The 22,164-nt window shown below is 59.4% G+C and overlaps 1 protein-coding gene and 5 non-coding genes across 6 annotated transcripts; all 6 read right to left on the reverse strand.

The window, feature by feature from the left end:
- Positions 1-1,738: 1,738 nt before the first annotated feature.
- TBRG4 (transforming growth factor beta regulator 4) lies at positions 1,739-16,486 on the reverse strand. The gene is made up of 10 exons (XM_059818665.1): positions 15,993-16,486; positions 12,453-12,770; positions 10,995-11,166; positions 8,885-9,042; positions 8,228-8,338; positions 6,507-6,651; positions 5,194-5,436; positions 4,331-4,442; positions 3,581-3,695; positions 1,739-1,920 (listed from the first exon to the last, which is right to left on the reverse strand). Exons 1-10 carry the CDS (start codon positions 16,416-16,418, stop codon positions 1,819-1,821), a joined length of 1,902 nt encoding a protein of 633 aa, XP_059674648.1. The 5' UTR covers positions 16,419-16,486; the 3' UTR covers positions 1,739-1,818.
- LOC132317269 (small nucleolar RNA SNORA5) lies at positions 1,997-2,133 on the reverse strand. Its single transcript, XR_009484051.1, has one exon. It is a non-coding gene; the product is annotated as a small nucleolar RNA SNORA5 (small nucleolar RNA).
- LOC132317270 (small nucleolar RNA SNORA5) lies at positions 4,675-4,814 on the reverse strand. Its single transcript, XR_009484052.1, has one exon. It is a non-coding gene; the product is annotated as a small nucleolar RNA SNORA5 (small nucleolar RNA).
- On the reverse strand, positions 5,706-5,843 carry LOC132317262 (small nucleolar RNA SNORA5). Its single transcript, XR_009484044.1, has one exon. It is a non-coding gene; the product is annotated as a small nucleolar RNA SNORA5 (small nucleolar RNA).
- Positions 11,656-11,791, reverse strand: LOC132317268 (small nucleolar RNA SNORA5). The gene has a single exon (XR_009484050.1). It is a non-coding gene; the product is annotated as a small nucleolar RNA SNORA5 (small nucleolar RNA).
- Positions 15,420-15,544, reverse strand: LOC132317263 (small nucleolar RNA SNORA5). The gene has a single exon (XR_009484045.1). It is a non-coding gene; the product is annotated as a small nucleolar RNA SNORA5 (small nucleolar RNA).
- Positions 16,487-22,164: the final 5,678 nt, after the last annotated feature.

A 22,164-nucleotide genomic window follows, 5' to 3' on the forward strand; every position in this document is an offset into this window, starting at 1 on the left:
CCGGCAGCAGGATCAGCCCCGTCATCCCAGATGATGTCAGCAGGATTTTTTTTTTTCCCTTTTTTTTTTTTTTCCCCTCGCCTTTTCTTTCTCTTCTGATTTTTTTTTTTAATCTCCCTCTCTCCGGCGGGGAGAAAGCGGGGTGTGTGCCAGGCACTGCGGCGGTGGGAGGGGAGCGCAGAGCCCACCCCGTCGCTGCTTGCATCAGCTCCTGGGTGGGGGGGGGGGGGTACAATGTGTGGGGGGTGTCCCCAGCCTCAGTTTCCCCCACCGGGGTGGGATTGATGAGAAGGGGGACAAAGGTGGGATTTTGCCCCCCCCCCCCCAAAAAAAATGGGGTTGAGCATCCAGCGGTGTCCTGGGTGCGACTGCTGGGGGGGGGGTAGATGCCAGACGTACGGGGGGGACCCCTGCGTGTCCCCACCCTGCGTGTCCCCACCCTGCGTGTCCCCCCGGGGCATCGCCCCGCACCCGGGTACCGCTGGGGAGGCAGGATGGGTGCCTGCGCGGTCGCCATGGGAACAGCCCTTCTCCTCCTCTCGTCTCCATGGTGATGGTGAGGAAGATGGGGATGGTTCCCTGGAAACGTGGGGCGGGGGGGGTACCCCCCTCTGGGACTGGGGAGCCCCTGGATGGACAGACGGATGGCGCCTTGGGAGGAGGGAAGGAGATGCCCAGGAGGGTCCGGGCACCCCCAGGACACCCTGTCCCGGCTGGGGACGTGCCACCCCACTGCCCAGACCCCCGAGTAACCCCCCTGTGCCATGGGAAGGGGCAGCCCCCGCCAAAGGATGCTGGGGGGAAACTGAGGCACAGCCCGAGAGCACATAGGGGTGCTGGAGCAAGGCTGGGACCCGGCCTGGGGACGGTGGGGTGCTGGCTGCCACCCCGGGCACGGAGCGAGGCTGGTGCTGAGGCCGGCCTCGCCGCGACGCCGGTGCCAGGAGCAGCCCCAAGCCGTGACTCAGCAGCTCCGGCAACTCAGCACCGCCGCGGCCTCCTCCCGGCACCGTGCCCCCCGCCCGTGGGGTGGCAGAGCACCGGGAGAAGGGCTGTGGACCCCCAACGGTGCAGGCTGGATGTGGGGGGACCAGGCTGTGCCCCCCAAGCCGGAGGGGCTGGAAGGGTCGTGGCAAGGACCAGCGGTGTCCCGGTGGCCAGATGGCCACTAATCCACCCCCAAAGCCCTTCCTGGCAGCCAGCTCCGGTGCGTGACGGCACAGACGGTTTTCCTGACCCACCTTGTCCCCCTCCCTGGCCCGGGTGCACATGCCCTGAGGGACATGGGGGACACTGCGTGCGTGTGTCGGGGTGCAGGGCGAAAGAGGGGGAAGCTGTGGGGGGTGCTCAGGGCCGGCACAACACAGAGCAGGATGTAACCCTTCCCGGTTAAAGCCCCTCACATCCCAGGGCACCGGGGCTCTCCCGGGCCCGCTCCGGGGGTCCCGCTGCTCCGGGTGGAAGTGGCACAGCACAGGAACCGAGTCTGCCCATCCTCCCTCCCCTCTCGCATCACGCAGCCGCCCAGGGACAAAGCCCTGCTAATAAGACGGGAATAAGAGGCCGGGACAGCTCTTAATCCTAAGCCCTGGCTCAAACCGGCTTCCTCGGGGAGCTGAGCCGCGGGTGTGGCGAACACGGTGCCGCCGAACATCGGCATGGAGCCATCTCCCACCCCGGGAAGAAGGAAAGCCACGTGCCAACCGGCACAGAGGCCAACCGGCACCCCAAATCGCGGCACTGTACAGCGGTGGGTTTATTCAAACATGTTTTTAACACAGACAGGCGTTGCCGGAGACGCCGGGCAGAGCGGCGCGGTTAGCTCGCCATCTCTTTGGCCATGGCCTTGTTGAGCTTGTCTTTGAGGTAGGCTGTCCGCTGCCGCTCCAGCTTCAGGTCCAGGAACTCGTAGTAGGGAACCTGCAGTGAGGGGGGGAAGAGGAGATGCCATCAGAGCTCTGAGATGCACAACAGGGTCCTGCGTTTGGCCACCGAGGAGTGTCCGTAACCTATTTTGGTCCCCGATGTCCCACGGCAGGGACGCGGAGCCCATGGAGCACAGACGTCGCTGTGGCAGCCCTTGGGCCGGTCCCCACCACGGCAGAGGCGGGCACCGAATTTGACGAGGCTGCGGGGATAGGGGGGGCAAGGGCAGCCTCCGCTCCTGCCCGCCAGTGGCATCGGCACCCGGGGGGACCGAAACACGGACAATTCAGGACTGTCCCCAAATTAGCCTGCGTCACCACCACCGAACAACGGGCTTCTGTGAGCAGCCGGGACGGCACAAAGCACCGGGAGCGGTACGGGGACCGCTCGCAGCCGTGTAGAGCCGCTCGCAGCCACAAGAGTCCCCGGGACCTTGTCAAGCACCGAAACTCGCTTAATTTTTCGTGTCAGCTGCAGAGGACGTGCAGGGCTTCATGGTCCTCCGCTGACCCATCCCATCCTCCTCCCCCTGCCTCTCCCAGCAGCCCCAGCCTGGCGAAAGGCAGATGAAGTGTTGATTTGGAGTGAATCTGCAGGCAGGAGGAGGGCACGCAGGCTGGGGAAGAGGGTCAGGAGCCCGGCACTGGCTTTCCAGCTGGCGCCTGATGGCTCCAGCTGTGTTAAAACACCGGAGCCGAGCCGCCATTCCTTGGCGGTGCCTCCGCCAGCCTGTACGACGGAGCAGCCTTGTCTGGGGGGGATCCCACCACCCACCTCTGCCTCTATATTTAGCAGTCGGGAGGCAAGGCTGAAGCTGCCTGAAGTGGCACTTCCCTCCTCCTCCTCCTCCCGTCTCCCCGAGCCTCCCCAGCCAGCCAGTGCGGGGGCTGCAGGGGGGGGGATTATGCAAGCGGCTGGGCAAAAACAGTGCCAGTGAACCTCAAACCTCGCTTCGCATCAGCCTCAAAGTGCGGCAGCAGGCGCAGGGAGCCGGGGGGAGGACGCTGGGGAAGCGCTGTAGCTCAGGGTCCTTGTGGGCAGATGGGGAACAGGCCAGGGAGACCACTATGGGGTGACAGTGACACTGCTCTGGGGTGACATGTGGCCCTTCAGCCCCCAAGGAACCACGCTGCCGGCACGCAGCTCAGGCAGGACAGTGCTGGCCCTGGGGCTCAGCAGGGCAAGGGGCTGAGGGACGGCTCCCTGCCTGCGAAGGTGGCACGCCGGGCCACCAACCCTCCTCCCCCAGAGCAGCCCGCAGGAGGGCAGGGCTCGCTGCCTGCCAGGAGAGCTATAATTACCTCCAGGAAGCTAAATAATGCATGACCCCGCTGGAGCACGGGGCTCCAGCGCAAGGGGATCAGCGCCCTAAGACCTTGTCTGCCGTCCTCCTTGATTACCAATCCCGCCCCCCCCGCCACCTTCGGGCTGCCTAGCAGGTGGCCTGGAAAGGATCACGGCGGCTAATCCCGGCGCGGACAAGGAAGGAGCGCTTGGGGCTGACGTGGGGCTCTCTGCCTCCCGCTGTGCGGGACCCAGAACCATGAGGAAGGAGGTGAAGGGAGCGAGAAGGAAGCTGGTATCCTCCCCAAGAAGGTGTCTGCTCCTTCATCTCCATGGAATGAGAGATCCTCTCTTCTCCGCAGCTACTCACGTCCACCACGAGGAAGCCGGCCGCCTGGACGTGGCGCCGGGCCATGACGTAGCGGCCCAGCAGGTCCTTGCTTCTGTTGCTGAAGTTGGGGAACTCCCACCGGAGGAAGGCGACCCTGGGAGAGGCACAAGGGATGGGAGGCTGTGAGACTCATGGAGCTGGCAGCAGTGCCCGGATCCCAAAGGGAGCTGCGGCAGAAGGGCCTGCTCCAGCACTGCCGATTGCCCTGTACCAGCAGGACACAGATATATCCTGCTGGAGCCATTATCCTGCCTCTGAGCGATCAGAGAAGCACCAGGACAACAGCTCAAGTGCAATTTATCCACAGCCCAGTCCCCAGGGCCCTGCAGACAGCCGGGCTCCGTGGCAGACAGACCTGGCAGAGGCTCTCTTTGGAGAAAACCAACTTTGCCGTGATCAGTGTCCAGCCCCTCCCCTGCTGTGCCTCTACCAGGTTGGCTGGTCAGAGCAGCCCCTGGCTCCAAAATGTTACCTGTGGGGGCTGGCACAGCCCTACCCCGATTTCTGTCCTGTGCCCACCCCCTCCTGCTCCCAAACGAGGGGGGACGCAGCTGGGCACAGTGTCCTTGGCACGCTGGCAGACCCTGCGGCGCTGCCGTCAGTTGCCGGCTGCAGCTACTGGGAGGTGTGGAGCCCGCGGATCCTCAGCACCACGAAGGCAGAGCCTTCCCCCTCCTCTCCCCACGAGCTCCTGCCCAGACAGCGGGGCACAGCTGAGCCCAGACCCACCTCCTGGCACCCGGCGGCAGCGGCTTTCTCCCTTCTGAGCGGAGCAGATGGGGAGCAGCAAAGTCCTTCAAGGGCAGAGGTTTATTTTCGCTGTTCACCACCATCTCGGCATCTGCGTGGAGAGGAGGGAACATGAGGACTCCCGAGACCCACCTAGACGCTGCTCACGCTGTCTCTCCCGAGGCTGGTGACGCAGAACACGCGAGGTCTCACCATTCCCTTCCCAAAAAAACCCATCCTTGCTGGAGCCGCAGAGCAGCTCTGCTCGTGTGGCCGGGGTACAGCATCCTCCTTGCACCGCCGCAGGGCAGGGTCTGTTTCCCAAGCATCTCCTCAGGCAGAAGACGTGTCCGTGGCCTGATTTTATTCCCCAGCGTCCCATGGGAAGGGGACGTGGGGCTCAGGGACTACAGAAGTTGCTGTGGCAGCCGGTTGGCCGGTCCCCACCACAGAGGAGGCAAGGACCGAATTTGACAGGGCTGCAGGAGAGCAGGGAGCTGGGGGAGGCTGGGGTGGGCTGCGAGAGCCGGGGGTGCGGCAGGGGAAGGGAGGGCAGAGCCAGAAGCCTTTCACCGGCCTCGGCGCTGCTTGGCTGCAGGGAGAAAGCCCTCCTCCTGCATCTGCTACCCACAACCGCAGCCCTGGGCTGGGGTTTCTGCTCTGCCTTCAGAAGCAAGTTGTGGGAGGAGATGAGAACAAGACGTGGCAGCTGCGATGAGGAAGCAGAGGGGAGTGAGGCTGAAGAATGAAGAGGGATAAAGCCTGGTAGTCGTACCCGAGCCCTCAAGTTCAACTCCGTGTACCAGGCAGAGCCCGATGGGGTCCCGCTGCTCCCCACAGAGGTGGGCAGAGGAGGCACTCACCGATCCGCCAGCCGTAGATGGTGTGTACATCGAAGCGCCCGTTGTCCCGGCTGCCCAGCACCCCCGCCAATGCCTCCCGCAGGCTGCTCTGCAGCAGGGTGACCTTCTCCCCCGCCGGCTCCGCAGGGCTCAGCATCTCCGCCGGCAGGAACGGCCCCCGGTAGTCGGGGCTTTCCAGCTTGGCAGTAGCGTTGATGTGGATGAGCTTCAGCTGTAAGTTCTGGGCCTTGAGGGACTGATCGCCTGGCAGGAGAGAAGCAGAGCTAGAGACACGGCCCAAAGGCCTGGCGCACAGCGGGGCTCTTCATCTGGTGGCCTGCGTAGCCTGTCCGACTGGGATTCCTGGTTCCGATCCCCCTGCGATGGGTCCCTGCCTGCTGGCATCGAGGTACAGATCACCAATGGCCAAACGCCACAGTTCCTGGCCTTGATACGGGCACTCACAGGAACCCACCACGAGCTGGCTGAGCCAAACAGGGCCCTTGCTCGTTGAGGACAGCCCTGTCGGAGCCCAATGTCTGTGGCATTATTTTATCCCCAGGGTCCCACGGGAGGGAACACAGGGCTCACAGACCACAGAAGTTGCCGTGGCAGCCGGCTGGCCAGTCCCCACCACGGAGGAGGCACAGTCTGAATTTGACGGGGCTGCACCTCCCCAGCAGTCACCGTTATGTTAGGAAATACCAAACCCTCCCATCTCTCCCTGAGGTCTCGGGAGAAGCACACGGTCAGTGCCAGAGCAGAGCAGTGAGCTGTGCCTTCAGGCACGCAATTTCCACGACAAGGTTGGGGGCAACGCGTCACCCTGCTGCGGTTCAACCCCGCGGGCACCGCTCCAACCATCTAACGTTCAGCTTCGGGATGGGGAAGCAGAAGAGCAGACAGTGGGCAGGACCCCAGGAGAAAGGCAGAAGAAGAAAGCACAGGGAATGAGCAGGGAGGGCACGAGCAGGACGGTGCGGAAGAGTATGGCTTGAGTGGATCCCCTTCGCCGTCACTGTCTTGTTCTCCTTCTCCCCCATCACACACAGGCACAAATCCACAGCCCGAGGGGGCTGCTGGAGCTGGAGGCCGTGGCTCTCACTAGCCCAACTCTGCCGGTGCTGCTGCCCTGCACTCCCCTTGCCCGGGTACCCTGCACAGAGCTGCGGGGGGATCCATTACAGCCACTCCCAGTGAGATCGATTCTCTCCTCGTTAACAGTTAACAACCCGTTAACTCAAATTTAGATGGACCAGGCTCAGTATCCCCACTCCCTGCTCCGGGTCTGAGGTTCTCGGTCCCCGTCCCACCAGCAGAGATGCCCACCTCACCTTGGATCCAAGGGTGGAAGTCGGGCGTCAGCACTCGCTGCAGGTAGGGAGCCTTGGCCTGCTGCAGCACGCAGAGCGACCACACCAGGTCCGTCAGCAGGTGAGGCTCCAGGCTGTCCAGCCGGCCCTGGAGCTCCTCGTGGACCTGCAGAGAGGGAAACCAACAGCTCAGCTCAGCACAGTGCTGCTGATGCCTCGATCTTGTGGTCGACATGCAGGTCTGGCAGCTCGACAGATCCCCGAGGCGTTATGGAGCATCTGATGTGCGCCATCTCCTCTACAGCAGTGCTTCTTCCCTGGGTTATTTGCAGAGGGGAGATTTTAAGATTGCTCTTATGTGGCCCTGCAGCTCATGAGCTGCAGTTTGCTGGCCCGGGATGCTGTGTCGCTGCAGGGGGCTCATCAGAAAGTCCAGCAGCAAAGCGCAGCAGCCAAGGGTAACGCACCACCGCAGCCAGCCCCGCCATGAGGGCAGCGTTCAGAAAAGGGAGGGCTGGGCGCGATAACCTCTTCAGGATCTGCAACTAAAACCTGCCGTAACTGGAGGGGTCTGAGACTGTATCGGTGGTGTCAGGATGTATGTCCAGGAATCACAGCAAGAGCCTGGAGCTCTGCACCCTGCAGGGGTTTCTCCTGTTAAACCTGGAGAACTTTTTTGCAACGCCTCAAAAATGAGTAGTTTTGCACGTGCGACAAAATCCCCCTTCACGGTGACCACAATTAACGCTGGCAGGGGGAGTCCAGAGCCCTGGATGCTACTTCCACACCTTGCCCTTCTCGCTGTCCCAGGGAGACCCCCTGCTCCCCAGGTTGGCTTGGCCATGGGGGACAGGCTGCCCTGCAGCGGGACGCGGGGTCCTGCGGATTAGAAACACCTATATCTGGGTCCTCTTCCTTCTCAGCTGCACATAGCAGGTGGGGCTGGGCAGGCCATGCTCCCTCTGTCGGGTGCTCAGCGAATGCCTGCTTACTCAGCAACAACGCGGCTCCTTTCTGGAAATCTGGCAGCATAAATCTGTCCCCAGGGAGGTCAAGGTGACTTCCTCCTCCACTTCAGAGGCCAGCCTGGCCGCCTCCACAAACCGGGGAAGGCAGGAGGACGCCAAGGACAGTGCCTGCCCCACACTCACCTCCTGCCAGCCTCTTGCAAAACCCCCTCTGCTCGGCCGTTCCAGCTGGTCACGTCTCCTCACCCCGGGATGCAGCAGCCTTCCCCCCAGGCAGGAAGACAGCGAGCACGTCTGCCTGTGGCAGCCTCTATCCATCTCGACAGCTCCCCAGAGCCAGGGGAGCAGCCTCAGCACTACCAGACCGAGGGCTTGGCTCGGCTAGGAGAGCTGCACAGCTCTCCCAGGAAAGGGCGTGCAACTGTCAACACCTATGGCCTCATTATAAAGAGTTAATTACAGCAACTGGAGTTCAGGAGGGCACGTGAACACCCACACACTGCTTGTTTCTGGTAGAAAAGTGAGCCTGCGGGGACTCAAGCCAGTCATGGACTAACTGGTTCAGCTATTGCCCGGCACGCAGCCAGGGGAGCGCAGTGCAGGTTTTTCAGCCTGACCTGAGCTCTGGGCTCCCCCTTCCAACGCCATTTGCAGCTGGATTGAGCAATCCAATGCCCACTTTCATACCGGGATGTGCTAGAAGGAAATCTGCAGCCTTCCTGCTGACTATGGAGGGAGGAAGGTTGATGAAGAAGGGGAAAGGAGGAAGGTTACCATATTGAAGAAGTCCTCGCTTCCGCTGGGCTGGAAGTTCAGGCGAGCAAAAGACAGGATGATACTGCACAGATGGGTGACCGACAGCTGCTTGGTGTTGTCCAGGGCATACTGGAAGATACAGGGGGCAAAAATCAGAGGTTTAGGTCTGTCCTGCATGAGTACGGACAGGAAAAGCTTGAAAGAGTCAGCCAAGGACGCATCCAGCCCTGTGGCAAGATGGGAAAACACAAGTGAAAGATCTTTTAGTGCTTCCCTGGGATTTTATACTGGCACAAGGGAAAACTGAGTGGAAGCAGAGCTCTGTAATATTCTGGTACAGATGCAAAAGTGCAGGCGCATAAACTGGGGCAGAGCTGGGAAGGGGCCTGGGGAGAGAAGCAGCGTCGGCACTCAGGAGCGGAGGCGCAGATGGAGCCGAAACCGGCCCCAGCTCAGCACGGATTCCCAGTGCTGACTTTAGCAAAAGATGAACAGCGAGTCATGTCAGACTCGATTACAGCTGCTGGCTGGGTAGGGAAAACAGTGACGACATCCCAGAGAGCATCTCTGGAGAGGTGGGGGGGAACTGCCCCCCTCTCCTGGGAACTGGGGTGGATCACAATCATACTGGTTCCATTGGGGGCTTCCCTGTCCCCCCCCAAACCGCCTTCTCACCTGCGCAATGGCCTCAAACAGCGGCAGGCTGAGCCACTTGAGGAGGGCAAAGGACCTGATGCAACGCGTCACCTCGATGGGCGTCATCATGGAAACGTGGGGGTGCAGGTCGGTGGCTATCTTCTGGAAGACCTGGGGCTGGTGGAAATTCAGTTTTCCTTAAAGAAGCAAAGAGAAAGCGGCAGCCACTTACAAGGAGCTGGTATGGGAGCCGTGCCTGGATGGGCGGTGGTGGCACAAGGGAAAGCACGAAGCTGTTTGTTAGGACTAGAGGAGGCTTGGAGACCGATATTGCCTCCTCCAGTTGGCTTGGCCCCATCCTTTCTGGTCAGACTAAGTCTCTGCCGGGTCCTGCCGCACCCACCAGCTCTCAATCCCGGTGCCAACTCATGGCTCCAGCCTCCACCTATAGTGCCGGTAGCAGATTTTAGCCCCGGTGTCTCCAGCTACAGATCCTGGTATGGCCAGAAGAGCCCCGAATTCGCTAAGGCTATGAGGAACCTCACGCCAGCTGAGGAACAAGCGAGCAACTATCAGCAACTGGCAGCACCAAGCCCTGGAGGGACTCGAGTCAGTGTAGACTAGCCAGGAGGGGACAGTCCCCATGAGAGGGGCACAGCCAGGGTCTGAGACCGGCAGCAGCAGCAATGACAGGTACAAACCATCCTGATGCAGCTACAAGCATCAAAGAGAAACGTTGGCGCAGCGTGCCAGCATCCTGGCCAAGAGCATCCCCACTGCAGCGGCTACAGCACTGCCGGAGCCTGCAAGAGCCAGTCTCGCTCCCAAACCACGTCCAGCCGTTGTAGTTGTCCAGCTTGTAGGTTTTAAGGCCAGGGAACTGCTGGATTACCTGAGCCAATCTCTGCGTACGACCCAGGCCCATATATACCGTCCAGCTGCCCTTCCTGAGCTGGAGCACCTACAGCTCTGCCTCTGAGAAAGGCACCCAGCGTGGATTTGGAGGCCGTGACGTGGAGCGTCCACCACTCTCCTTGAAACTCGTTCCAGATTAATCAACTTCACAGCAAGTAAGCTGGTAACATCAACAAGAGAAGCAGGAGTTCCCTCCAAGGCCAGATCTACTGGGGTTATTTCTTTGAGAGTGTAGCTAACCTACGAAGACCGACCTGGCCCCCTGGTTGTCAAAAGAGCTGTTCCCTCCACCAGAAGCTGGACAATCAACTGAAGAAAAGCTCCTCCTTGGCTCTCCTGGCTTCCTTTATCCGTTTGTCTGGGCTTTATCCTTGCTTATCTGGGCTTTCCACTGACTACCAACAATAAAAGGAGAGCAGGACCACGCAACATTGCATCGAAAGAGGAGCCAGAGAACTAAGGATCATAAACCAAATTATCAATTAGAGCTACTCTGCTGTTAAGAGACCTGTTGTGCACTGGATCTGTCACCATCATGTATCTGGTGGCTCCGGTTTACCCTGTGGCCAGGAACATCACCAAGGTGGCTGTCACCACCCTGAGCGTCTGCCAGTGCTCGTACAACTACTTGTAGCATCCCACCTGCTGCAGAGTACAAATTCAGCACCCAGCACTTCTCAAATGATAATTAACTTGTCACTAGGACATCTTGGGTGGAAAGAAATCAGCTATTTTAGTGCCACTGTCCCCCCATAAACAGTCCAGCCCTCCCCTGGGCTCCTGCTCAGCCCTCCTGTTAATGAGCGCTGTGTTTTGCAAGCGAGGAAACAGAGGCAGGGGCTCCTCAAGAAACCCACAGCCATAGGCAAGAGATGATTTGGGGCCATTTGGGGGATCCTGGCTCACTAGCTGCCCATGCTGCAGGGCAGAGGGGCTCCATCACACCTCGACCACCCTTCCAAAGCGCTCTCTCATCACAAGTTCCCTTCTTCCTGCGCATTGGAAGGAAAATGGCATACCTGGGCTCACTCCGCCTGTGCTCGGAGCTGGAAACTATGCAGCTGCACTGGCTGGTATACTAGGTCCAGCCTAATGTACCCTGCCAGCCTTTCTCCTTCATCTGACCTCAACGCCAGGGTAGCAACGCTATCAAATCCCCGCCCGAGTGCCCAAAATCAGCTGGACTCTACCACACGTAACGTCCAGCAGGTCCCAATACAACCGAGCCGCTTACCATAGGCAAAAATCAGGTCCATCAGGACGTTGAGGCTGAGCTCAGAGTGCTTCTGGATCAGGTGGTAGGACAAGGCTCGGAGCAGAGGCACGCAGCGCCGGTTCTGGTATGCTAGAGCCAGCACTATTTTCCGGATGTCATCGGGGTTGAACTGTTCTGCAAGCTCCAGAGCCTGCCAAGAAATGTTTTGAGCAGGGATGTAAAGGGAAAGCACAAAGCGAGGTGCAGATACAGGCTTTGTTCGGAGCGGGATGTGCCATCGCTACTGGCTGAGCCCCTCCAAGGCTGACGGGGACTGGAACTGGCGAGTGTTTAGCACTCAGTGAAGCTAAGCGGCTGGGAGCGAGCACAACAGCCCACGTGGAGGGAGGGCGAGGGGAAGCAGACCCTCATCCTCTCAGCAGAGCTCAGCCAGGATCTCTTTGCTGCTGATTCTGCCTCCCCCAGCCGGCAGGACCTCAGTGTCCACTCCTGTTGTGCGTCCAGGCACCGTAACATCGGGTAAAAACTGCCAGAGGAAAGGCATCCGCTGCTGGATCAGCACCCCGCTTTCCACTGTAATTTCTGCTTTGTTTGCAGGACACTAACCCAACATCGTTAGTTGGGCTCTGCATAAGCTGACGACCTTGTCAGACCCACAGCGTTCTGCCTTGTCACACGCTGGTGTCCGTAGCATTTATTTAGCCCCAGGGTCGAGGGAGAGGGACAGCGGGGCTCATGAGCTACAGATTGCTGTGGCAGCTGTTTGGCCAGTCCCCAGCACAGGCTGGACGAGGACTGAATTTGACACAGCTGCAGTCAGGGCTCCTGCAGTGGTTCTGACCCGACGGACATTTCCCTGCTCCTGTGAGCTACAGAAACAAGGACTCACTGAGCACTGGAGAGGACAGACCTGCCCCCTTCGAAGACGACGGGTGCCCAGAGGCAGCCAGAAGGCGAGGACAGTATGGACACTCCCTGTTCCAGCTCCCCTCACAGCCTGGCTTGTACACAGAAGTAAAGGACAATGTTTTTGGCAGCTGTGTTATGCTGGCTCTGTAAGTTACCGCTTGCCAGCTGAGCTAAGGAAATTCGAGCGTCTTCTCTGCAAACCTGCCGCAGCTGCCAAGTAAAATGCATCAGCTCAGCCCACCTTCCAGCAGCACAGACCAGTGCGAGTCACTCACTCGCACCAGTATGGATTGGGAAGGGGCTGGCGAGTGCGAGCTCCCCCGTCTACGTGGCTCCTTAGGTGGAAACCCCTCTTAGAAGCACCCGTGCATGGGAAGCTGCTTAAACAGCAACCCGTAAGCGCACACCAAAGTACTCTGGAGCAGCAATGAGTGCAGTCTGTGTGGAATTAGTGTTCCGATATAGGATGGGTTGAAGGGGATGGGATCCTCCCTTCCGCTGTTGTCACCTGCGGGAGGTGGCCCATCGGAAGGGAACGGAGGCGGAAGGGAGAGCCCGAGACCATACCTTGTCCTCCAGCCGGTCCATCAGAGCCGGGGAGACGTGCCCAACCTTGCCCATCAGCATCACCACAGTTCGGGTTCCCTCGAGCTCCGTCCAACGTAGCTCCAGCTTCTTGATGACTTCGTTCAGCAGCTTGCTCTCCTTCCCCTGCTTGACTGCTAAGAACTCTGCCAGGGAGGCGAGCTGCCTGAAGGTGAGGCGCCGCAGCCTCCACAGCACCTCCTGCTCCACCGACTGCATCTCCCTCCTGTTGCTGTCCACCCCCAGGGAGTAGAGGCTCTTCAGGAGGTTCACCAAGGTGTTATTCCACACCTGAGAAATCTGGGGAGCAGAGAGAAATAAGAGAAAAGTGTTGATGAGAGGCAGCACAAGAGTATTCAGTTGCCAGTCACGCCAAACACCAGGCAATACTCTCTCTCTACAGAAAGAGCTGCACAGCATTGAGGGGGAGGCAAGAGAGTCTTCCTTGGTCCAAGGACATCCAGCATCCACCACGATGCAAGACCTCCTCAGAGGTGTAGCCTGCAGAGTCAGATACAGGCTGGAGCGACCCAGTGCCCTGGTGAGGAAGAGGAACCTCAATGCCTTCACCACAAGCCGAAGCCACACACTGATCCCAGCGGCATGGATGAGCCTCGAGAGGTAACCGCACATCGCTTATAGAGCTGCCATACAGGTGGTGAACTTTCTCTGCCCCAGAGAAGGAAGTTCCACAGATTTGCTACCAGCTGGGTGAAATATTTAACTAGACTTTACCCTTCTCTGGAGGCACTTAAGCTTCCTTGTGGTGTGGCTGGTAAAACAAAGAGCGGTGGGAAAGACTGATAATTCAGGGGCAGAAACTTGAGGGTCTCAGGGGGAATGCCACAGCACTCTGACTCGCCTCAGCACCTCAGGTCAGATGAAACTTATCATAAAAGCTCTGATTTCTCTCCAGCGTCTCCGAAAGGAGGCTGGGCACGAATCCCACCGGCTGCTGGGAGCACCAGGACTTGCCCAGTCCCACACTCTGCCCACTGAACTTCTCTGCCCAACCACGGCTGGCTGCTTTCCCACCGGCAGCCCTGATGCGAGGCGGAGCTTGTGGTTTTCCACCCGCATTCGGTCTTCCAGCCTTCCCCTCCTTCGGTGTCCGTCAGGGAATGCCCGCACCTCTTTATTTCCAGCCCACGCTTCCCCAGCTGTGCTCTGCTGCTGCCGTGCAGCACTAAAAGGCAGTTCGAGTCTGCAAGCTCTCCTGATTTCTATAACAACAAACCCAATCCTTAGCACAATGTCGGATCCGACAGGCCTTTCAGAAAGCATCACTGCGCCAGCCGCCCCAGTACAGAGCACAGCACCTGTGTGACAACAACCCCACGCTACAAAACGATTTAAAAAATGAGGAGTTGCTTCTCAGAGTGACTGTGCAGGAGGCAAGCGAGGCAGTGTGTGAGACATTGAATTTCAGGCAGGAGGGACCGCGCGGGTTTGGTGCAAAGGCTTTAACTCTCTGGCCTGTCCAAACTCCAGCACTTCCACCGGCACAGCAAATTCCCAAAGTGCTGCTCAGGCCACGGTTCAGCACCTCAGGCACAAGAATGACCTGAGCGCTGCCAGGGTGCTCTGCTAAAATCTGAAAAATCACAGTCCAGGATGCAGCTGAGAAAGTGAGCAGAGCTCGCGATTTTGCCCTGGGTTATTCAGAAAGTCACTCTGAGAACCAGATAGCTCCCCTGGCTGATCCCTCACCTTTTTCACCCATCCACACATACAAAACTCACTTCACGGTCTGTTAAAAGCCCTTTCCCTCAACGCTGTCCTGGCCCACGCCTCATCTACTGTTCAAAATCTCTGGCTTGTCGTCCCAAGTACATTGCAAGCCGATTAATTTTAGTTTCTTTGCATCAGAGCACCTTTGCATCTAAACAACAACCTCTTACATTCAGTTATCTACGACTGCGGCTGCAATAACAGCTCATTGGAGAAGGATAATCGTGTTTGCAGCGAGTTTGCTTGCTTTACATCTCAAGATCTCTAGCCACGTCCCTCTTGGCAGTTTCCTATACTTCGGTCACAACTGCCTCGCTTCTAATATCACTCATGCAGTGTGACAGCTTGGCTTTTGCCAGTTCTGGGGCACCCCTTCCCCACTGAGAGGGGTCTCCAGGGACACGGGCCACACCTTTGATCTGTGGTGACAGCGACACAGGACCACATAGATCAGCAGGAGCAGTACTTTTCACTCCAAATACACCAGCATGGAAGCATTTCAGCTCAACGGAGCAAACCAGGCAACCTCAGGACAAATCCCACCTCTCTGCTATCCTTAGAAATGTTTTAGGGAGCAGAGATTATGGATCAGGAGAAATATGACGTGTCTGCAGAACGCTTGTACCCCCAGAGTGCAGCCAGGAAACCCGTCAAGGCCAAGTGCAAGGTCCTGCACCCAGGTTGGGGCAATCCCCAGTACCAGCACAGGCTGCAGGATGAAGGGATGGAGAGCAGCCTGCTGGAGAAGGACTTAGGGATACTGGTGGGTGAAAAATGGGACGTGAGCCGGCAATGTGCGCTTGCAGCCCAGAAAGCCAACCGCATCCTGGGCTGCATCACCAGCAGCATGGCCAGCAGGTCGAGGGAGGGGATTCTCCCCCTCTGCCCTGCTCTCTGGAGAAGAGAAGGCTCTGGGGAGACCTTTTTGCGGCCTTTCAATATATAAAGGGTCTTATAAAAAAGTTGGAGAGAGACTTTTTAGCAAGGTCTGTAGTGATAGGACAAGGGGTAACGGTTTTAAACTGAAAGAGGGTAGGTTTAGATTAAATATTAGGAAGAAATTCTCCACCATGAGGGTGGTGAGGCACTGGAACAGGTTGCCCAGAGAAGCTGTGGATGCCCCATCCCTGGAAGTCTTCAAGGTCAGGCTAGACAGCGCTTGGAGCAACCTGATCTCGTTGAAGATGTCCCTGCCCATGGCCGGGGGGCTGGACTAGATGGTCTTCAAAGGTCCCTTCCGACCCAAACCATCCTGTGATCCCATGACCTGCAGGTATTTCCGTAGCAGCTGGCTGGGCCAGCACCAACCACAGCGGATGGCGCTGAATTTGACGGGGCTGACGAAGTTTGACAGTACGACGTGCAGAGCACGGTGCACTGGTTCCCTTCAGATGCCCCATCTTACCTGGTGGCTTCTCCGCTGTTTGGCTGCGTGGCTCTGACACGTCTTTGCCATGAACTGGCAAAGGTGCACCTTTATCTTACTGAGAAAACTAAAAATTCATGGGGACAGGAGCAAGGCAGCGCTTAACAAGGATGATCTCTCCGCTGTGTTTTGTCTCTGGTCCAAAAAGCAGCGCTTTTAGACAGAAATCATCAGGCATCCTGCTACAGCTCCTAATTTCACCTCCTGGTCCCCTCAACTTCATTTTTTACTTGGGAAGGCAAAGTACAAACCTTAAACAAGCAGCTGGCTCCAGCCAGCCCCACCGGTTCAATCCCAGGACCACCGTCCGCTTTCCACCTCGTATTCTTTCCCCAAAACTCTTCTGCAGCAAGGAGGGAACTTACCTGGGAATCCGTGATGCCGATGAGCTGCTGGAAACGTTTGTCTTGCAGAATGCTCTCCATTTCCAGGTTTTTTTCTGCTGTGAGCCGGGACAGTTGAGTAATTATTAGAGAGGCTTGGTTGCTATTAAGAACATGGAGTTCGCTCAACCGGAAGAGTTCCTGAGGACTGGTGGCTGTTTCAATCATTTCCCCGATCACTTTGTGCTCTGAATTGCTGCTGTCCTCCACCTGCTCTTTGACCGAGAATCCATCTGTCCAGCTGGAAGGGCTCGAAGTATGAAATAAAGCAAAAGGTGATTGAGGCGGCGCTCGTGCCATCGCCACCTTCCCAGCCGGCACCAGCAGAGAGGCCGGGACTGCTGACGGAGTAGAGACGAAGGCACCGATGTGCCGCCAGCAGCAGCGCTGCACCAAGCGGGCTGCCATGGTGGAAGGCGTGGGGGGAAGGAAGGCCGGGGACGGTAAGTGGCTGGAGGTCAGCGCCGCATTTCAGGAACGCTACGGAAGGAAAAGAAACCCTTTAGGAGAAATTCAAAGACAAAAAGGAGGAGGCAGCAGACTTCTGGTAACAGTTGTGAGGAAAGGAATTTTTTGACTGGCGATATCAGATGTGAAGAGGCAATAAAAGCTTTCTGGGGATCGATTGGCACAACACTGAGATCGGGGAGACGAAAATTTCTGCGTGGGTACGGCTGTGGAAGAGGCTACGTGCCTCCCTGCTGGGGCTAACCTGCCTCCAGACCCCCTTAGGGGCTGCCGAACTCCAGCACGGCTTTCCAAGGCAGCACACAGCCGCTCCAGAGTGGCTGACAGCGGGTCTGGAGCACACCCAGCTCCCCGCCGGCCCCGACTGGGCCTTGCCCAGGGTCGCAGGGTCGCAACCCCATTTCCCCAGTTGCTCCCAGTTTCCCCACACCATCCTCCCTGGCATCCCTCCTTCCCATCCCAGCCCCCGCTCCTCAGAGCCCTTGGGCCCGGCCCACCCCGGGCTGTTCCCCTCAGACCCCCCCGGGCCCGGCCCACACTTCCCCGGGCTATTTCCCTTCAGAGCCCCCCCCCGGGCCCGGCTCTCCCCCCTCCAGACGATTCCCCTCAGAGCCCCCCCCAGGCGCGGCCCTCTGCCCCCGGGCTCTTCTCCTCAGAGCCCCCCGGCCTCGGCTCTCCCCCCCGAGCCCTTCCCCGCCCACCCCGGGCCCGGCCCCCCGCTTCCCGCCGCCGCCGGGCCTGACCTCGCCCGCCCCAGCCGCACGCCGGGCCGGCAGGCAGGCAGGCGCAGCGCGCATGTGCAGCGGCGCAGTCCGATATCGTCATCGCGCCACGGCGGCTCGCTATTGGCAGCGCGCCGGCGCAGTCCGCCTGCGTCATCGCCCTGCGGCGAGCGCCTATTGGCTTAGGCGTACTTCCGGTGCGCGGCGATGGGGGGTCCCGGGTGGGCCGTGAGGGGGAGGCGCTGCCGTGATCCGCCATCAACCGCCGCGGCCCAACCGTGGCTCCGTCGCTGTCCCTGCGGCCCGGTCGGGCCTGGAGCGCGGCGGGCGGCCCTACTCGAGTGCGCGGGTCGGGCTGGGCCCGGCCTCGCCCGTCAGGCCGCCATTTTGTGGGGCCGCGGGGGCCGATCTCGTTGTGGGGATATGGGGACGGGGGGTGAGGCAGCGGTGGGGCAGCGAGCGGGAGGTGCCGTCGGGGTTGCCCCTCTACGGAGCCTGTGCGTTGCCCCGCTGTTTTTCTTCCCTGGCCCTCCTCCGTCAGCCCCCGCCCAGCCACCTTGAAACCCCCCCCCGGGCTTCTTGCGGGGAGGGTTTTTCCCCCTGGCCCTCTCCGGGGCTGCTGCTCCAGGGCTGACGGACCAGCCATGGCCTCGGTTTACCTGCTGAGGTTCTCACCGGTCTGCCTCGCCTGGCCCCTGTGTTTTCTTTCCTGCTGTATCAGTGTCCAAACAGATCAGGGCCCGGCTGTGGGAACGAATAAAAGACAAATAAATAATGTGGGTTGCCAGGAAAGAGGAGGGGCAGCTCAGTCTTGTGGTGGTCAAACAAAGCGAGAGGCTCTGATTTATGAGCGGGGTATTTCTCACGCGCCTTGGCGTTTGGTTTTGGGGATGTTCTTTACTCCCCCCCTCCCTGTCAGCGGTGAGGAGTTGGCCTGTGAAGCGCAGCTGTAGCTGTGTGAGTGTGGGGTTACCCCAACTGAAACTCACCAAATTTTCCCTTTTTGTTCCAAAAATGGCCTCACAGGATTTCATGTCTATTTTGAAAGGGGTGAGCCTGCTCGGGGTTTACAGAGTATTTAGAGGTCTTGATACTGGTTTTGGTGGCTAATAAATCCTAAGTGTGAGCTGCCGGAAAGTGGAGCAAAAATGTCCTCTGGAGGTCTGGTGCACCCTCCCACTGGATTTGGACTTTTGCGTTGGCTGCTGTCTCCAAATGGGACATGGTTGCTGCTCGGCTGGATGTTCCCTTCTGAGAGCCGGAAGGATTTTGGGTCCGATAAAAGGCAGCTGATTGCTTACCTTGGTGTTGCGCTGCAGAGGGGTGGAGGGCCCGGCAAGGCCCCCTGGCACTGTGTGTTCCACCTGAATCCAATTTTCTGAATAAATGAAGAATTTGGAAGGATTTTGGAAGAACTGAAGAATTTGGAAGGAATTGAAGCATTTGGAAGGAATTTGTCTTCCCCAAAAGCTTGTCTCAAGTTGAAGAAGCGTGGAAGGGCTGGCAGGGACCCCGCTGAGAGCCGGCTCAGCCGCAGCAGGTTGCCCAGGGCCTCCTCCAGTTGAGGTTTTGGGTATCTCCAAGACCAGAGACCCCACGACCCCTCTGAGCAACCGGTTCCAGTGTCGGCTTGCGGTCACCTTGGTGTCCACCAAGACCCCAGCGCCTTCTCTGACGAGCTGCTGGGTGGGCCCCAGCATGTCCTGGTGCCTGGGGTTGTTCCTCCCCTGGTGTAGGACGTGGCACATCTCGTTGAACCCCATGAGGTTCCTGCTGACCCCTCTCTGCAGCCTGTTGAGGTTCCTCTGGATGGCAGCATGACTTTCTGGCACATCAGCCACTCCTCCCAGTTGGGTGTCATCTACGAACCGGCTGTGGGTGCGCTCTTGCCTCATCATCCCGATCATTAATGAAGATTTGAAACAGTTCTGGCCCCAGTATGGACCTCTGGGGAACACACCAGTGATCAGCCTCCATCTGGACCTTCTGCTACTGATCACCACCCTTTGGGCCTGGCCGTTAAGCCCATTTTCAGTCCATGCTGATGGCTCCTGACCATCTTCTTGTTGGGTACAACCCCTGGTGGGCTTTGGCTTGCTTAAACCCAACGCTGCACCTCGGGCAGTGTCTGTATCTTCCTCCTGCGTCACCTGTCCCTGCTTCCACCTTGTGTACATGTCCCTCTTGTCCTTGAGCTCAGTCAGGAGCTCCTTGCTTGTCCATGCAGACCTCTGGCCGCTTTTCTTCGTCTCCTGCCTGTCAGGATGGCCCGTTGTTTGGCTTGGAGAAGATGATCCTTGGAAATCAACCAGCTCTCCTGGACCCCTCTTCTCTCCAGGGCTGAATCCCGTGGGATTCTTCCAAGCAGGTTCCTGAAGAGGCCGAATTCTTCTCTCTTGAAGTGTCCAGGGTGGTGATCCTGCTTTCTGCGCAGCTCCCTCCTCTCAGGATCTTGAGCTCCACCATCCCAAGATGGAGCCTGGCTCCAAGATGAAGTCAAGGCTGCCCCTGACCTTCTCATCTCCAACCAGCTCATCCTTGTTTGCAAGCGGGAGGTCCACTGGAGCACCTCTCCTCGTTGACTCCTCAGTTGCCTGGCTCAGGAAGCCATCCTCCAGGCCACCCCTGGAGTGGTGTGTCCAGCTCTGGTCCCCACAAGTCGAGAAGGATGCGGACAGACTGGAGAGGGTCCCAAGGAGGGCGGGGACGATGGTCAAAGGGCTGGAGAACCTGCTCTAGGAGGAAAGACTGAAGGAGTTGGGTCTCTTCTCCCTGGAGAGAAAATTTCGGGGGGACCTCATAACAGTATTCCACTACTCAAAGGGTGGAGGCTTTTAAGGAGCCACGTGGAGAAGACAAGGGGCAACGGGTACAAGTTGCACCAGGAGAGGTTTCATCTCAACTTCACTTGTACAGTGAGACCAGTTTTTCACTGGAAGAACCTCCCTGAGGACACAGTGGAGTCCCCGTTGCTGGAGGTGCTCAAGATGAACCTGGATGGGGAGTGAGATAATCCCACCTAGGGTCCCTTCTGCATGTAAGGCTGGACCTGGTTGGACCCGGATCTTTCCAGGGCCAACATAGGCTGTCCTACAGTCTTTGATTGACAGCATCCATCCCTGGGGACTTCCCAGTTGCCACCCACCAGCTCTGACCCGGGCACACTTGTCCACGATTGATTTACAAGCCGCTGGGAGAACGTACTTGATGGCCTCCGCTGGCCAGGAGCTCTGAACCTGTTGGGTGGCTTTGGGTGTCCCCTCGCTGCGCATGGTTGGTGCGGACAGGGGTTGAACGGAGGGTCATCTCCTGGGCAGCGTTCCTTGATGTCCTCCTGGAGGTTCCTTCTTGGCTGCAGAGAGGGTGGCCGCTCCTGGGGCTGATGTTTGGTCAAACCCAGCCTGTTTGCCTTGAGGGACAGATGTCTTCACCGCTCCGCCCAGCCATAAAACACTCCTGGAGGGCTGGAAAGCCCCGGCCGTGGGGCAGGGTGGCTTCTTCATCCAGCCCCATGGGAGAAGGGGGGGTGAGAAACCCACCGTGGTGTCACCCTACGTCCCTAACAAACCTGGGGCAGCTCTTTGGTGGTCACCTTGGGGTGCGCCTCGCCCAAGCGCGGTGGCTCGTGGTACCAAACCCTGTGGCCTCCCTTCTGCTGAGCCCCAGGGGTGGCTGGCAGCACCCGTCCCCAGGGCTGGGACAGCCACTCCGGTGGCCTGGGGACCAAAGGAGGAAGGAGTTGGCTCCTGGCTGGATTTGGGCCACCGGGAATTTCCCGTGGGAACGCCCATGATGGTGCTGCCAGCACATCCAGGGCAGCTCCCATAAAAGGGCTCCCCGGCACAGCGGGTGGCAGGAGGCAGGATGAGTCCGTGCCGCGCGGTGCTGCTGCTGCTGGGGCTGGGGCTGACCGGAGCCACCACGCCAGGGCCGGATGGATCCACACCAGGGTTGGCTGGATCTGTCCCGCCATCCCCACCGGGACCGTGGGCCGTGAGCTACGGGGACGCCGTCTCAGCGGCTGTGGAGCTGCTCAACGTGAGGGCTGTCAGCCCCTACGTCCTGCGGCTCCGGGAGGCCCTTCCCCGGCCCGGCTGGGTGAGTGCTGAGCTCCTCCATCCCGGGAACAGCGCTGGGCCCAGGTGGTGCAGGATCCGGCCCTTCTAAGGGCTGGATCTGGCCCATTTCGGGGCTGGCCATTGGGGACGGTGATGCTGTGGGTCCCTGATGGGTCCTGTCCCCTCTCCCAGCCCGGGGACCTGCAGCGCCGGCAGGAGCTGAGCTTCACCGTCGAGGAGACCTTGTGCCGGGCCCCGGGGACGGCCACCGCCGCCTGCAAGACCCATTGGCTCGGGGTGAGGCTTCATCCCACGGGGCCACCCGCTGCCGTCCCCAACAGGGAGCAGCCGATGGGGAAACTGAGGCACTGTGTGGGTGTTTGGGGCTCCTTTTGGCCTCATCTTCCCCGTGTCCCCCTCTGCTTCCCCACAGGTGGTGAGATGGTGCCGGGGCTGCGTCTTCCTCGAGCAGCAGCAGCCCGTGGTCGAGCTCTCCTGCGAGGAGGTACCCGCCACGGTAAGGAGGTGCCCGAAATGGCACTGGCTTTGCCACCCGCTCCCCTCCCCGGCTGCTGTGGGACACGTCCCCAGGGGGGTCACCCAGACACCCCCTGCCCTCCACCATCTCTCCGCGGTTTGATGCCGCTCCTTCTCCTCCCAGCTCGGCCGCATCCGGTCATCCAGGCTCACGGACTTTTTCGCCAGGATCAAGGAGCGTTTCAGGAGCTTCTTCCGGCGCGGCAAGATCTGGATTCGCGACAAGCTCAACCTCAAAAATTCCAAAGTCTGAGCGGGCGATGCCGTGTCCCTCCCCGTCCCCTGTGCCCCCCGCCCGGGCACCCTGCTTGCAATAAATGTCCCTGCAACGCTCCCGGTGTCACCTGGGTCCCTGCGGGTCCCTGCGCC

This window comes from Gavia stellata, chromosome 6 (genome assembly GCF_030936135.1).
Source record: "Gavia stellata isolate bGavSte3 chromosome 6, bGavSte3.hap2, whole genome shotgun sequence".
Taxonomy (NCBI): Eukaryota; Metazoa; Chordata; class Aves; order Gaviiformes; family Gaviidae; genus Gavia; species Gavia stellata.

Bases quoted from the DNA above. Each gene is read 5' to 3' on its own strand.
- TBRG4 (XM_059818665.1), bottom strand. From the start codon at position 16,418: ATGGCAGCCCGCTTGGTGCAGCGCTGCTGCTGGCGGCACATCGGTGCC. The intron at 11,167-12,452 runs GTATGGTCTCGG...ATTTCTTGGCAG, and splicing joins TGGACCGGCTGGAGGACAAG to GCTCTGGAGCTTGCAGAACA. The intron at 5,437-6,506 runs GTGAGGTGGGCA...CTCTCCTGCCAG, and splicing joins CTTCCACCCTTGGATCCAAG to GCGATCAGTCCCTCAAGGCC.